We start from the raw sequence: 17,866 nt of genomic DNA on the forward strand, positions 1-17,866 counted from the left end.
CAACATCATACCACACACTACACACATGCCACATACACACACATCCCATATATACTATGCACACACACACCACATAACACCACAGACACGATGCGTACACCTATACCATACAACACACTATACACAACACAGATTCACACACACCACACCACATGGACCTTACTCACCACACACCCCATATAGATACTATGCACACATACACCACGTATACCACACACCTCACACACATACTGCACACTGACAACACACTCTCACAGACACCATATGCACCACATAACCACCTACACACCACACTGTACACACACATACACAAACGCCACACACACTGCACACACCTCACACCATACACACATCATACAGACACACCGTGCACATACCATGCACACACCACAAACACCATACATACTACATATACACACACATCCTTTTGCTATATGTACCTAATTATGTAATTATATTGTAATTTTGGTTAAGTAAATATTCAGTGTTCATATTTCTTCATGACTATGAAAATGCTATTTATAACTGAGGCATGTAGTATACTTTTATATTTCTCCCTAGAATTCATTATTTTCTTTTCTGTAAGCTTTTATGTCATTTTTCTAATTCTACTCCAAATTCTCAGTTTTATAAACCTTTTCTTTTTTTTTTTTTTTTTTTTTTTTTTGAGACGGAGTCTGGCTCTGTCTCCCAGGCTGGAGTGCAGTGGCCGGATCTCAGCTCACTGCAAGCTCCGCCTCCCGGGTTTACGCCATTCTCCTGCCTCAGCCTCCGGAGTAGCTGGGACTATAGGCGCCCGCCACCTCGCCCGGCTAGTTTTTTGTATTTTAGTAGAGACGGGGTTTCACCGTGTTAGCCAGGATGGTCTCGATCTCCTGACCTCGTGATCCGCCCGTCTCAGCCTCCCAAAGTGCTGGGATTACAGGCTTGAGCCACCGCGCCCGGCTTATAAACCTTTTCAATATGCCCACAAACCCATTAGGCCATCTAGCGATGTTCTTAGAGCTTCTCGGGAGCCATCATCCCTGCTCTGGCCAGTCCTGGGTACACGGCTGGCCTGCTGTCCAGCTGTCATGGGATCTCCATGGACTGTCATCCAGAAGATCCCCTTGCTTCTCTGATGTTTCATCCCCCATATCTTGAATCCCACATCGTCCTTTTTCAAAAAAATTACTTCTTCATTTTGCTAGAGCAAATCTCTGTATCTGATACTCAATGAAATCTAGTGTCATCCTTAGAAAGAATACCTGGAAGGTATTTTATAATTGAGAAATTCTCATAAGAAAATTAGCCATCTTAAAGTGAACAATTAGTTTTATGTAGTACATGGCAACCACCACCTCCATCCAGTTCCAAAACATTTTCATCGCCCCAAAATACAATGCGGTACTCGGTAAGCTATTACTTTCCATGCCCCCATCCCAGCCCTTGCTTTCAAGGTTTAGCCATGCAGCATGTACCAGTACTTCATTCCCTTTTGTGGCTCTATAAACCACAATTTGTTTATCCCCTCATCTATTGATTGGCATTTGGGTTGTTACAACTTGTGGCTTTTCTAATAGTGCTGTTATGAACCTTCTCATGCAAAGTATCTGGGTACTTGCTTTCAATTTTTTTGTCTATAAAAATGTCTCTTTACATTCTTGTTTTTCTTTTTGTTGTTGAATTATAAGAGTGTGTTTTTTTTTTTTTTTTTTTTCCCCATTTCTCTTCTTGTTTGCTCAAAGAATACTGTGCTGGCAGTGAACTGCACTGCTGTACTTTTTTTTTTCTGAACAAGAAATGGGTTAAGTGATGGTGGTCTCACCCTGTCACCCAGGCTGGAGTTCAGTGACCCAGTCATAGCTCACTGCAGCCTTGAACCCCTGGGTTCAAGTGATCCTCCCACCTTGGGCTCCCAAAGTGCTGGGATTACAGGTGTCAGGCACTGAGCCCAGCCTAGAGATTTTAATATATTCTGGATACCAGGCCTTTGTTAATAGGTTTGCTTCATCAGTAGGTTGTTCTTCACTTTGTTGATAATGTCCTTTGACACATAATAGCTTTTACTTTTTTTCATTACTCTTCAATTATATTTTCTAGTTTTTTGAGACACACTTGACAAAAATTGTGTATATTTAAGATGTACAATGTAATGTTTTAATAGAAATATACATTGTGAAATTATTACCATAATCAAGCTAATTAAAATAGCCATCATCTCACATACCTTTGTATACATGGTAAGAACACTTAGGATCAACTCCTTTAGCAAATTTCAAGTATGCAATACAGTGTTGTTAACTGTAGTCACTATTCTGTACATTAGATTTCTAGAACCTATTTATCTTGCAAAACTGCACATTTGTATTTTTTGACCAATATCCCTCCATTTCCCCCTTCCCCAGCCCTGGTAATCACCATTCTACTCCGTTTCTAAGAGTTCAACTTTCTTAGATTCCACGTGTAAGTGAGAATTACGCAGTATTTTCCTCCCTGTGTCTGGCTTATTTCACTTATCATAATGTCCTGCAGGTTCATCCATGTTGATGCAAAGGCAGGATTTCCTTCATTAAGGCTGAAAATATTCCATTGTGTGTGTGTCTGTATATAAGACACAGACACACACACAATTACACACACATATAACAATGTGTATATAGCACACAGACTCATACACATATGTATACACACATTTTTATCATCCATTATCCTTTCATTTATTTATTTGCGTATGTTGAACTATCCTTGCATTCCTGGGACAATTCCCACTTGATCATGGTGAATGATCCTTTTAATGTTCTGTTGGATTCCATTTCCTAGTGTTTTGTTGAAGATTTTTGCACATATGTTCATCAGGGGTATTGCCTGTAATTTTCTTTCCTTACAGTATTCTTTTCTGTGTTTCATATCAGTATAATGCTGTCCTCATAAAATGAACTTGAAAGCATTCCCTTTTCTTTAACTTTTTGGAAGAGTTTGAGGAGGATTGATGTTAGTCCTTTTAATGTTTGGTATGATTCAGCAGTGATTCAGGTATGATTAGGTCCTGGGCTTTTTGTTGATGGAAGACTTGTTATTACTGATTCAATATTATACTTATTATTGCTCTGTTCAGATTTTCTATTTCTTTCTGAGTCAGTCTTGGTAGGTTTTTCACTCCTAGGAATTCATTCATTTCTTCTAAGTTATCCAATTTGTTGACATATAATTGTTCACAGTAGTCTCTTATGATTGTTTGTACATCTGTAATATCTATTGTAATGTCTCCTCTTTCTGATTTTATTTGAGTTTTGTTTTTCTTAATCTAGTTAAAAGTTGGTCATTTTTTATCTTTTTAAAAACCAATATTAGTTTTATTTCTTTTTTCTATCATTTTTCTAGTCTCCACTTCACTATTTCTGCTGTGATCTTTATTGTTTCTTTCCTTCTACTAACTGTTGGGTTAGTTTTTCTTTTCTTCTTTGTCTATTTTTTTGAGGTGTAATGTTAGGTTGCATATTTGATATCTTTCTTCTTTATTGATGTAAGTATTTATTGCTAAAAGCTTCCTTCTTAGAACCACTTTTGCTGCATACTGTAAGTTATTGGTATGTTAGTGTGCCCATTTTCATTAGTTTTGAGTTTTTTTAAATTTATCTTTTAATATCTTCTTTGACTCATTGATTGTTCAGGAGCATGTTGATTAATTTCTATGTATTTGTGGATTTTCCAATATTCTCTTGTCATTGATTTCTAGTTTCATACAATTATAATCTGAAAGGAATACCTGGTATGATTCTAATCTTCTTAAATTTGTTTACTTGTTTTGTGACCTAACATATGATCTATTGTGGAGAAAGTTCTATGTGCACTTGAGAATAATGTGTATTCTACTGCCATTGGACAGAATGTTCTGTATATTTCTGTTAGGTTCATTTGGCCTAAAGTGTAGTTTAAGTCTCATGTTTCCATAATGATCCTCTGTCTGGAGCTGTTGAAGTCTGCTACTATGGAGCTAAGTGGAGCTATTGAAGTCTGCTACTATGATTGTATTACAGTCTAGCTCTCCTTTGAGATCTATTAATTTTTTTAGCTGTTATATGTATGTATTAGAAGTTTGGGTATATATATTAATAAGTATTTATAATTGTTATAACAAATTGATGTCTTTATCATTCTATTATGATCTTCTTTGTCTCTTTTTACAGTTTTTTACTTAAAGTCTGTTTTACCTCATGTAGATTGAGTTTCCCTTATCCAAAATTCCTAAAACCAGAAGTGTTTTCAATTTTGAATTTGTTTGGAATATTTGAATTACAATATGATTTAGTTTTTTAGAATTTTGAAATTTTTTTTTATTTTGGAATATTTGCATTATGATATGGCTTGGCTGTGTCACCACCCAAATCTCATCTTAAATTGTAATCCCCATAATGGCAACGTGTCAAGGGAGGGACCCAGTGGGAGGTGATTGGATCATGGGAGCAGTTTCCTTCCTGCTGTTCTCATGAAAGTGAGTGAGTTCTCATGAAATCTGATGGAAGGTGCCTGCTTCCCCTTAACCTTCCAGCATGGTTACATTTCCTGAGGCCTCCTAGTCATGCTTCCTGTTAAGCCTGTGGAACTGAGTCAATTAAACCTCTTCATAGTTATCCAGTCTCAGGTAGTATTCTTTATAGTAGTCTGAGAATGGACTAATACACATTATATATTCACTGTTTTAGCATCCCTAAACACCAAAATCCAAAATGTTCCAATGAGCAATTCCTTTGAACATCATGTCGGCACTTAAAATTTTATTAATTTTGGAGTATTTCAGATTTCAGACTTTTGGTTTAGGGATACTCAATCTGTATAACTACACGTGCTCTCTTTTGGTTTCCATTTGCTGGAATATTTTTTCCATCCCATTATTTAAGGACATTATTTGTGTCCTTATAGGTGAAGTGAGTGTCCTGTATGTAGCATGTAGTTGGGTCTTATTTTTTAATTATTCAGCCACTGTATATCTTTTTATTGGAGAATTTAATCCATTTTCATTCAAGATAATTATTGATAGGTAAGAGTCTGCCATTACCATTTTGTTAATTGCTTTCTGGCTGTTTTGTAGACTCTTTGTTCCTTACTATCTTTCTGTGTGATTAAGTGATTTTCTCTAGTGGGATGCTTTGATTCCTTTTTATCTTTTGTATATCTACTTTATGCTTTTGCTTTGTGGTTACCATGATGCTTACAAAAAAGTCTTATAGTTATATCAGGCTATTTTATGCTGATAACAGCTTAACTTTAAATGCGTGGACAACTTCTTAGGAATTCTTGGCTCTCCCCTCTGTCACCTTGCAGCCTGCCCAGTCCTTTATGCAGCTGTTCCTTATCAAAAGCAGCTATATCCCCCCGTCTGCCCATTTAAAATTGGTGGGATGAACAAAGTGCATGAAAATGTTGAAGACCAAAACCAAAATTAACTCAAATCAAAGTGAAGTACAGAGTTTATTTTTAACAAATGTCATAGCTATGTCACCTTATTACAGAATCCAGCAGTCAGAAAATAATACAAAAAATGCTGAGGTTTGGCTTCCCTGGTAGCTGGGGACAATGTCCTCGTTTCTTTACTGTCAATTATTTCCAGCATGCTAAATCCCTACCCACGTTCCAGCCTCTAGGTGAGTCAATGCTTCACTCTGTAATCCCGTCCAATTAATTATTTCTCATCACTCTCTCGATCCAAGTGACAAACCTTGAAACACGAACATAGACACCTGGCTTATTGGGACGTGCACAGCCAAGACCCCAAGAAGTAACTCCTTGTAAAATGTATTTGTCCTTCTCGAAGCAAACCAGAGGCCCTCCACTGTCACCCTATACAGAGGGAGAAAAATCCATGTGAGGGTTAGGCTGCCAGTCTTTTATTATGGTATGCCATCCTTCTATTATCCATATGTACATTTTCCCAGTAATTGAAATCAGAAAGGGACTTATGAGCATATTACTCGAGCATCTGCAGTGCTTAAGTACTTAGCAAAATCTGTTCAGCAAAACCACACCACTTAGTTTCTCCTGGGGGTAAAAAACCCCTTGTGAATCCTGCACACATCTCTCCCTATGTTGGTGTTCCCTTTAGACTGGCCTAGCCTGGGCATCACTGTAAAGTGTGTGCAGTTGGTCTCTGTCCTGTACCCTCTACCTCCTTCCCTATCAGAAAAGTCACCACTTTTGTCCCTGGCCACAAGCACACTCCAGGAGGATGAGTGGCCTGAGGTAGTTATGGCACTTAAAACTCCCTTGCTACAGATCTGGAACTCAAGCCCCAAGACATCCCCTTAGATTATCTGAATACGCATTCAGGGACAGATCTAGGGAGTTTCTGAGCAACACTTAGGAGTCTTCGGTGGAAAATCCTTGAATTTGCCACCTGGGGAATGAAGTCTAAGGGGCTGAGACCGAGATGGGAGAGCACAAGACTAACTTTGGTCTCTTGATCTTTTCTTACCTGGCAACTGTCAGTGCCTCCGGCCAGATGCCCAGCACAGAGCTCGGTGGATTTGACTCTTCCATTCAGATACTCATAGCGATTGCACACTTTATTCTCAATCACGGGGAGCTGGGCTTCCTTGAGAAGGCCAGCCCCAAAGGTACCTGTTTTTAGAAAGATGAAAGAAATGGTTACTGCACCCAAAACATATTCAGGAGGAAATTCCAGAAGAACAGAGCAGCAGCACTGGACCTCCTGTCTGTTTGTGAGGCTGCAGAACACAAGGCAGCAACCAATGCCGCTGAAGTCTCTGACCCTGCAGAGTGTAAACATCACATATGATTCTCTGTTCCTGAGACCTGGATTTAACAATCTGGGCTTTGTCATGGTGGTTTGAAGTTGATTGTTGTTGCTCTACTTTTTGCTTTTACAACTATAAAGAATAATGTTCAAAATGTAGAGTCTGAAAAATGCAATTGCTATTTTATATATTATTTTTTCAGAACTTTTAATATGCTTCTTTTACTAATTACATCATAACACAAAATTTCACATATTGATTTTTTCACTCAACATTGTATCATGAGTTTCGTATAATTCTACAATCTTCATAACTAATATGTTAATGGGGAGCTACTGCTTAATGAGCATGAGGTTTCCTTTGGGGATGAGGAAAATGTTCTGGAAATATAATGATGGTTGCACACCATTGTGAATGTACTAAATGCCACTCAATGGTACCTTCCAAAAGGGTTAAAATAGTAAACCTTACGTTTTGTATATTTTATTGCAATAAAAAGAATAGTCATCATTTACCAAGAATTAACCTTTCCAGGCACAAGCTTATAATATGTTGTATCTCAGTTAATCCTCGCAACAGTCCTATGAAATAGGCATTTTTATCATTTCTGTTCTACAGTTAAGGAAACTGAGGCATAAGGAGGTTGTGTAGTTCAGCTTGAGCCTGGGTCTGTGGAGTCACTGCCCTAATGCTTCCTCCCCAAGCACATTGGTCCCACTCTTGCTTCCAACCTTCCACATGTTTGTTCATAAAGTTCATTCTTATTCCTTAATATTTTCTGAGCCTAAGTTCCCATAAATTACATAGACGTACTTCTGTCTCCCAATAACGTTGCCAAATTATTTGTAAAAGGGTATGATGGTGTACCGTGTCACTAGAAAGCAATCACTTCACCTCACTTGTATGAGTGTTCAGTTTTTAAAATATTAGCTAATCAAATAGGTTGAAATTGTCACGATTCATTTTCCAATTTACACTTCTTTGACAATTAGGGAGAGTGAACATTCCAATTGTATTTCTGCCTTTGTGAAAAACTGCTTTATTTTCTTTGCCAAATTGAAATAGAATGTCTGCAAAATTGCCAGAGAAAATGTCATTTTTCCAGATAGACATGCCCAGGGATGTCTCAGTGTTCTCACAAATAATCCAGTTTTCTAATTTTGCAAGCCCACGTTTCATTGAAATTTTGCAAAACTCTTTGCTTTGCGAGCATGACACAGGCAAGAACCGAGGCACTCTCTCTTTCTTTCCCCAAAGCCTTTGACTGTGTTTAGATCATTGTCTCGGGTTCAGAAAACTGACACTGATTCTGGAGTTTACATGAGCTGCATGGAAGAGGCTCGTCCCAGCGCCTCGCTCCAGAGCCCAGTTCAGCCCTATCTGGGCAGAGCTGCAGGGAGGAAGCTCCTCTTGACTACCAAGCACTGGGCAGTGGGTGCATCACCTGGACTGTGTAGATGTGTGAGGGAGCACCCTTCTCAAAATATTTTACTGAAAATTAAGTTAGGTGTCACTGCTCTGGGATCTGCTCTCTGAGCAAGGCAAACACCCTGATAAGGGGGAAAACCCACCATGAGTTGCAGGGAAATTGATGCAGTCTGTGGGTAGGTGCTGCCTTCCAGTGGTAGATGTAGAGATGGCACCTCTGAGGGCCGGAAGGCCACAGGTGACCTGAGGATTGAAGCCCTCCCTGATGGGGCCTTGGAGAGAGGGCAACAGGGAAAGTCCAGCATCAGGATCAGCTCAGTGATTGCAGATGATGGTTGACCTGGAAAACCCCTTGGCCTCAACAACTCCAAACTCTGCGTTTGGAATATCCAAGTCAGGGAACATCTGGAAACGTGAAGGGAAGAGCAGGAGAATTTTAACCTCCCTCTGAGAAGCTGAGAACACCCACTGATTCAATGTCATTATTGACATGTAGAAAATTGATGAACAAGCCTGAGTTATGTTTTGTGACTCGTCCTGGTGGTTGGTGGTGGGACTGAAGAAACAGTGAGTGGGCTCTGCGCTCAAGACCCAGCTACAAACTGGTTGTGTGATGTCTATTGATAATGATAGTGACGGTGGTGGAATGGTGGTGATGATGAGGGTTGTGATGAGGGTGGTAGTGATGGTGGTGGTAATGATAATTGTGCTGGTGGTGAAATGATGGTGATGGTGATGGTGGTGGGTGGTGATGATCATAGAGGTGGCAGTGGTGGTGATGGCGATGGTGATGGTAGTGGTGGTGGTAATGATAATGCTAATGGTGGTAGTGATCATAATGACTATCAAGTTGATAGTGGTGGTGATGATGGTGGTGGTGATGCTGATAGCAGTAATGGTGGTGGTGGTGGTGGTGCTGGTGGTGGTGGTGATAGTGATGGTAATGTTAACGGTGATGGTGGTGGAATGATGACAGTGATGGTAGTGGTAGTGATGATGATGGTGGTGGTGATGATAGTGATGATGGTGGTGGTGATGATAGTGATGATGGTGATGATGTTGAGGGTGACAATGGTGATAGTGGTGGTAATGATAATTGTGATGGTGGTGGTGGTGGTGGTGATGTTTGAGGGGATGATGATGGTAGTTGTGGTTGCAATATGGATGGTGATGATGGTGATGATGATAAGGCATACTCTTAATCCTAACAGTGACCTTATATGTTGGTACAGGTGAGGAAACTGAGGCTAAAAGAGATTAACTAACTGCTCAGTCTCACAAGGAAGATGGGAGAGCCAGAACTCACACACAGATCTTTGTGATTTTAGTTTCGTGCTTTCATCAGCTGAGGAATTGTAGAGGATTTGTTTGCTTTTTGGTTGCCCAGCAGCCTATCACACTATATCCTATAATCCTGTTGAGGGAACTACCCTTTGCTCCCACCTTGGTATGAGTGTGGTCCTGTGTCCACCTCCAGCATGGAACAGCTGATGTAAGTTGGAGTTAATCAGTGACGGGTTTAAGGCCAGGCTGGTGACACAAGTTCGACCTCTCAGAGCTGGAAAACTATTGTTTGTGTAATGGGGAGAGTGGCCTTCCTTATTTCTTTCCTGGCAGAGCCAGAGCCACCACAGCATCTATAGCCACGAGAATATCACCTTTGTGCCCAAGAATAATGCCTATTCCATGGCTGGACAGGGCCTGGAGCCATGATGTGAGCCTGCAGAATTTTCAGTTCACTAAGAATTTCCCTTTTTTGCTTAATCCAACTTAAGTTGGATTTTCTGTCACTTGCAAGAAAGAGTCATGTTAGATACAACTCTATTCCATATTATTATCAGGAGCTGCCATGATGGAGTGCTTAACATGTGCTCGGTGTTTGATGCACTTTCTTATTGTTTCTCCCCCAACAGCTCTGCAGCCCTCATTTCAGCTGAGGAAACAATCAACGAGAGCCCATGACTTTTCTTTCTTTCTCTCTTCCTCCTCTCTTCTCCTCTCCTCTCCTTTCCTCTCCTCTCCTCTCCTCTCCTCTCCTCTCTCCTTCCCTCCCTCCCTCCCTCTCTCTCTCTCTCTCTCTTTCTTTCTTTCTTTTTCTTTCTTTCTTTTTCTTTCTTTCTTCTTTCTTTTCTTCTTTCCTTTCTTTCTTTTTCTATTGACATGGAGTCTCACTCTGTCACCCAGCCTGGAGTGCAGTGGCACAATCTCGGCTCACTGCAGCCTCCACCTCCCAGGTTCATGCGATTCTCCTGCCTCAGCCTCCTGAGTAGCTGGGATTACAGGGGTGTGCCACCACACCCGGCCAATTTTTGTATTTTTAGTAGAGGTGGGGTTTCACCATGTTGGTCAGGCTGGTCTCGAGCTCCTGACCTTGTGATCTGCCCGCCTTGGCCTCCCAAAATGCTGGGATTACAGGCTTGAGACACCATGCCCGGCCAGAGAGTTTATGACTTTTCTAAGTCCCGACAGCCAGTAAGTGGGAGCCAGGGTTCCAATTCAGGTTTGTCTGTACCATCCCACATCTTCTCTGAGCCTCAGGTTCCTCATTTGTAAACTAGGAACAATAATATCTAATTCATAGAGGTTTGCAGCATTTAAATTTTTTAAAATGTAAAACACTGGGAGCAGCCTGGCACACCCATAGGTGTTCCTCATTTGCCAAGGTTCCTTTTACTTGACCTCAATGCTCCCAGACCCAGCAGTGCAGAAAGAGAGATTAAGAAATCAAGGAGGTGAAGTTTTAAATAGTAGGAAAACACAAAAAAAGGGAAGCCAACTTTGAAATCATCCAGACCATTCGTTTTTAAACGTTTGGTTAAACCAAAACCAAAATCAAAACCAAAACCAAAACCAAAACAAACCTTTCTTCAAATGAAAACTTATGCAAAGGCTGATGTGAAAAACACCACTTGAAAATTCTGGGTTTTTGAATGAGGGGTTAGGGCTGAGTGGTACAAAGAAGTAACATGCCTAGTTCAGGTCTGTCTGGCTAGTGGCAGAATCAGAACGCATTTCCAGGTCTTCAGACTCCTAATGCCCTCACCAGCACCTCTGAGAAACTGAAGCAGGGATCCTAAGACAGTCTTAGTGTTTCAACAGCCAAGGGGGCTAGGCTGATGGATATAATTATTGTCAGGGCATACTGCAAAGAGAAGAAGGAATCCCTAAAATGTATTACAGGTGCTGATACCACATCCTGCACAAATGTTCCCTCTCTTGTTCTCACCCACAACCATCAACCAATACCAAATGTCATCCTAGACTTGGGGCCATGGGACCTGTCTGCCTCTCCCCGAGCTGTAAGACCTCTGTTTAACACCATCCCATACATATTAGACCTACGGGTATTTGGGAAGACTAGTTTAATTGTAACTTTTTTTGTTAATGTTTTGCACCATGTTCAGAAACCCAGTCTGGCTAATTTCACATGAAAAATAACCTAACACTCTTAACTTGACAGCTGGGTGAAAACCCCACTTACCTAGGGAAGCAATATGAATGCTGAAATTATGGATTAAGAGACTGAAAGACCTTTACTGGTTTTTTGCTTGTTTTAGGTGTAAGGGAAATATACAAATAAAAAATGGATCACACCCCAAAGCTTCAACACCAAAAATACTTTGCTAACATACCCCACTATGAAACCAAAGACAAGAAATCAACTACAAATAAAGACCCTGCACAAGGCTTTGGTCCTGTAAAAACATCCAAAGAACAAGTCTATTGGCTGTATTCAACCTACACTGCAGTTAAAGGAACATAAAGGCCAGAGTGCCATATGTCCTCCAAGCAACCACACCAGTTCTCTATCAGGGGTTCTTAACAAGGGTGAGCTGGCTGAAATGAAAGAATGGAAATTCAGATTTTGGATAGGAATGAAGATCATCAAGATCCAGGAGGATGGCAAAATCCAATCTAAGGAAATTAAGGATCACAATAAAATGATATAGAAGCTGAAAGACAAAATCACTGTTATAAAAAATAACCTAATGGATCTGACAGAGCTGAGAGCTAAGAAACAAACTATAAGAATTTCACAAAGCAATTCAAGTATTAATAGCAAAATAGACCAAGCTGAGGAAAGAATCTCAGAAATGGAAGACTGGCTTTCTGAAATAAGACAGTTGACAAAAATTAAGAAAAAAGAATGAAAAGGAATGAACAAAGCCTCTAAAAAACATGGGATTATGTAAAAAGGTCAAATCTACAAATCACTGGCATTTCTGAAATGGACAGGGAGAAAGTAAACAATTTAGAAAACATTTCAGGATATCGTCCATGAAAACTTCTTCACCCTTGCTAGAGAGGCCAATAGTCAAATTTAGAAAATACAGAGAACACCTGCAAGATTCTACACAAGAAGATCATCCTCAAGACACACAATCATCAGATTTTCCAAGGTCAAAATGAAAGACAGAATGTTAAAGGCAGCTAGAGAGAAACGACAGGTCATCTACAAAGGGAACCCTATCAAACTAACAGCATACTTCTCAGCTGAACCCCTATAAGCTAGAAAAGATTAGGGCCTATATTCAATATTCTTAAAAAATATCCAACCAAGAATTTCATATCCAGCCAAACTAAGCTTCCTAAGCAACAGAGAAATAAGATCCTTTTCAGATAAGCAAATGTTGAGGGAGTTGGTTACCATCAGTCCTGCCTTACAAGAGATCTTGAAAAGAGCACTAACTATAGAAAGATGGCTACCAGCCAATACAAAAATACTCAAATACACAGACCAATGACACTATAAAACCACCACACAAACAAGCCAGCATAACAACACAATGAGAGCATCAAACTCACACATACCAATACTAACCGTGAATGTAAATTGGCTAAATACTCAACCTAAGAGGCACAGAATGGCAAGGTGGATAAAAAGCAAGACCCAATGGTATGCTGCCTTCAAGAGACCCATCTCATATGTAATGACACCCATAGGCTCAGAATAAAGGGATGGAGGAGAATCTACCAAGCAAATGGAAATCAGAAAAAAAAGCAAGGGTTGCCATCCTAATTTCAGACAAAACAGACTTTTAAACCAATAAAGACCAAAAAAGACAAAGAAGAGCATTACATAATGGTAAAGGGTTCAATTCAACAAGAAGACCTACTATCCTAAATATATATGCACCCAACACAAGAGCACTCAGCTTCATAAAGAAAGTTCTTAGAGACCTACAAAGAGACTTAGATGCCCACGCAATAATTGTGGGAGACTTCAGCAGTCCACTGACTGTATTAGACAGATCATCAAGGCAGAAAATGTACAAAGATATTCAGGACCTGAACTCAACATTGGACCAAATGGATCTGATAGACCTCTCTTTCCAAAAGCAACAGAATATACATTATTCTCATCACCACATGGCACATACTCTAAAAATCAACCACATAATTGGACATAAAACAATTCTCAGCAAATGCAGAAGAACCAAAATCATACCAAACACACTCTCAGACCACAGCACAATGAAACAGAAGTCAAGACTAAGAAAATTACTCGAAGCCATTCAATTACATGGAAATCAAACAACATGCTCCTGAATGACTTTTGGGTAAATAATGAAATTATGGCAGAAATCAGGAAGTTCTTTGAACTAATGAGAATAAAGATACAACATACCAGAATCTCTTGGATAGAGCTAAAGTAGTGTTAAGAGAGAAATTCATAGCACTAAATGCTAGCATCAAGAAGAAAGATCTCAAATTAAGAACCTAACATCACAATGGAAAAAATTAGAGAAACAAGAGCAAATCAATCCCAAAGCTAGCAATGGCAAGAAATAACCAAAATCAGAGCTGAACTGAAGAAAGTCAAGACATGAAAATTCATTCAAAAGATCAGCAAGTCCAGGAGTTATTTTTTTGAAAACAGTAATAAGATAGGTAGGCTGCTAGCTAGGCTAATAAAGAAGAAAAGGGAGATAAGATCAAAATAAACACAATTAGAAATGACAAAGGGGATGTTAGCACTGGTGCCACAAAAATAAAAATAACCATCAGAAACTACTACAAACAACTCCATGTACACAAACTAGTAAACCTAGAAGAGATGGATAAATTCCTGGACACATACAGCTTCCCAAGACTGAACCAGGAAGAAATTGATTCCTTGAAGAAACAATAATGAGCTCCAAAATTGAATCAGTAATAAATAGCCTACTAACCAACAAAAGCCCAGGACCGGATAGATTCACAGCTGAATTCTACCAGATGTACAAAGAAGAGTTATGACGATTCCTACTGAAACCATTAAAAAAATTTAGGAGGAGGGTCTCCTCTCCAATTCATTCTATGAGGCCAGCATCATCTTGATACCAAAACCTGGCAGAGACACAAAAACAACAAAAAACTTCAGGCCAATATCCTTGATGAATATTGATGCAGAAATCCTCAACAAAATACTTGCAAACCAAGTCCAGCTGCACATAAAAAAGCTAATTCATCATGTCATGATCAAGTAGGCTTTATCCCCAGGATGTAAGCTTGGTTCAACAAACATAAATCAATAAATGTGATTCATCACATAAATAGAACTAAAGACAAAACCCACATAATTATTTCAATAGGTGCAGAACAGGCTTTTGATAAAATTTACCATTCTTTATGTTGAAAACTCTCAATAAACTAGGTACTGAAGGAATATATCTCAAAATAATAAGAGACATCTATGACAAGCCCACAGCCAACATCATACTAAATGGGCAAAAGCTGGAAGCATTCCCCTTGAAAACTGGCACAAGATAAGGACACCTGCTTTCACCACTCCTATTCAACATAGTATTGGAAGCCCTGGTCAGAGCAATCAGGCAAGAGAAAGAAATAAAGGGCATCCAAATAGGAAGAGAGGAAATCAAACTATCCCTGTTTGCAGATGACATGATTCTGTATCTAGAAAACCCCATAATCTCAGCCCAAAAGCTCCTTCAGCTGATAATCAACTTCAGCAAAGTTTCAGGATATGAAATCAATGTACAAAAATCACTAGCATCCCTATACACCAACAGAAGCCAAGCCCAGAGGCAAATCAGGAACACAGTTCCATTCACAAATGTCACAAAAAGAATAAAATACATAAGAATACAGCTAACCAGAGAGGTAAAGATATCTACAATGAGAATTACAAAACACTGCTCAAAGAAATCAGAGATGACACAAAAGAATGGAAAAACATCCCATGCTCATGGATTGGAAGAATCAATATCATAAAAATGGCCATACTGCCCAAAGTAATTTACAGATTCATTGCTATTCCTATCACACTGTCAGTGACATTCCTCACAGCACTATTAAAAGAAAAACTATTTTGAAAATTTATATAGAACAAAAAGGAGCCAGAATAGCCAAGGCAATCCTAAACAAAAAGAACAAAGCTGGAGACATCACATTACCTCTCTTCAAACTACGCTTCAGGGCTACAGTAACAAAAACAGCATGGTACTGGTAAAAACAACAAAAACAAACAAACAAACAAAAAAGACTCGTAGATCAATGGAACAGAATAGAGAGCCCAGAAATAAGGCCACACACCTATGGACATCTGATTTTTGACAAAGCTGACAAAAACAAGCAATGGGAAAATAACTCCCTATTCAATAAATGGTGCTGGGGTAACTGGCTAGCCATAGGTAGAAGATGGAAACTGGACCCCTTTCCTTACACCATATACAAAAATCAACTAAAGATGAATTAAAGACTTAAATGTAAAATCCAAAAGTATAAAAATCCTGGAAGACAACCTAGGCAACACCATCCTGGACATAGGAACGGGCAAAGATTTCATGAAGATGCCAAAAGCAATCTCAGCAAAGGCAAAAATTGACAAATGAGATCTAATTAAACTTAAGAGCTTCTGGACAGAAAAAGAAACTATCGAGGGAGTAAATGGAAAACCTAGAGAATGGGAAAAAATATTTGCAAACTATGCACTGAAAAAGGTCTAATATCCAGCATCTATGAGGAACTTAAAACAAATTTACAAGAAATAAAAACCATTAAAAAGTGGAAAAGGGACACTAACAAACACTTTTCTAAAGAAGACATGCCTGCGGCCAACAAGCATATGAAAAAAGCTCAATATCACTGATCGTTAGAGAAATGCAAATCAAAACCACAATGAAAAATCATCTCACACCAGCCAGAATGGCTATTTCTAAAAAGTCAAAAAATAACAGATGCTGGCAAAGTTGCAGAGAAAAGAGAACACTTATAGTTGGTGGGACTGTAAATTAGTTCAACAACTGTAGAAAGCAGTATGGTGATTCTCAAATAGCTAAAAACAGAACTAACATTCAACCCAGCAATCCTATTACTGGTGATATACCCAGAGGAATATAAATCATTCTACCCTGAAGACACATGCACATAAACATTCATTGCAGCACTATTCACAGTAGCAAAGACATGGAATCACCTATATGCCCATCAATGACACATGAGATAAAGAAAATGTGGTACATATACACCACGGAATACTGTATAGCCATAAAAAAGAATGAGGTAATGTCTTTTACAGGAACATGAATGGAGCTGCAGGCCATTATTCTTAGAAAATTAACACAGGAACATAAAGCCAAATACCACATGTTCACACTTTCAAGTGGGAGCTAAATGATGAGAACTCATGGACACCAAGAAGAGAGCAACAGACACTGGGGTCTACTTGAGGGAGAAGAGTGGGAGGAGGGAGAGGAGCAGGAAATACTAAGTATTGGGTTAGTACCTAGGTGACAAAATAATCTGTACGACAAGCCACTGTTTACATATACCAGAAACTTGCACATGTACCCCTGAACCTAAAATAAAAGTTAAAAATTAATTAATTAATTAAAATAAAAACGTTCTGAAAACAAAGAGAGAGACTCAAAGACACCATTTTCCTCCCCTTGACCATGTGCCTTGAAGACTGATTAAGACATAGGTACCCAGGCAAAATCAGGAGTGGGTGGACCACATTCGTGGATAGGAATTTGCACAGCTTGCTCCTAAATGCTCATTTTGTCACATGGACTGTAGGTTAAAACCTGTTCATTATGTGGGCAATGGAATTTATCTCACCTTGGGTTTCTCCCCAGCCAGTGATGAAACATTCGGTCCGGTCAGCGACCACATAATTTGGGGATGGCAGACAAGCTGGGATTACTTTGTCAGTGATGATGGCAGGACTGAAAGAAAAGCATCAGCAGTTATGTTTGACTGCTCTGCTGGCAGCTGCAATACCCACAACCAGCCATCCCTGCCTTGAGGCCCCGGAGCCCTCTGAGCTGGCACTGCCTTGCTTCACTGACACAGAGCAATGTAGAACACAGCGTTTCACCCTCACATTTGCCTGTGTTTGCCTATGGACTACACAGACATAAGGTTTCATTTGAAAGGCATCAGTTGCATGCAAGATACTGCTGGTGGCCTTCACCTTTGAAAGTAGGGATGACAAAGGTGCACTTCTCATGCATATTCTGTGCACAACTGGAATCTCATGCTGAGTGCGTCCTTTTGTATTAACTAAGTAGGGCATTGATCCATGCATGGAGTGTCTGACTGAGATGCCACCAAGAGGCTGTAAAATTGCAAATGCATTGTGTGCCCAGAGCAATTTGCTCCATCTTTGGATCCTCCACTTCCTCCTTAGTGAAAGTTGCTACACCATAGTTGTAAGAATCCAGTAAAATACTTGATACCAAATGAAAGAAGATTGGAAA

General features: G+C 39.5%; 1 protein-coding gene across 1 annotated transcript in view; it reads right to left on the reverse strand.

Moving 5' to 3' along the window:
* Positions 1–5,425: 5,425 nt before the first annotated feature.
* PLG (plasminogen) overlaps positions 5,426–17,866 on the reverse strand; it is a 52,269-nt gene continuing 39,828 nt past the window's right edge. The window contains exons 17-19 of the mRNA XM_017869567.1: positions 17,226–17,332; positions 6,452–6,597; positions 5,426–5,820 (exon numbers count right to left, since the gene is read on the reverse strand). Of these exons, the coding sequence (XP_017725056.1) occupies positions 5,659–5,820; positions 6,452–6,597; positions 17,226–17,332 (415 nt within the window). The 3' untranslated portion in view covers positions 5,426–5,658. The remainder of the gene's footprint in view (positions 5,821–6,451; positions 6,598–17,225; positions 17,333–17,866) is intronic.

This window comes from Rhinopithecus bieti, unplaced genomic scaffold (assembly GCF_001698545.2).
Source record: "Rhinopithecus bieti isolate Rb0 unplaced genomic scaffold, ASM169854v2 scaffold_3948, whole genome shotgun sequence".
NCBI lineage: Eukaryota > Metazoa > Chordata > Mammalia > Primates > Cercopithecidae > Rhinopithecus > Rhinopithecus bieti.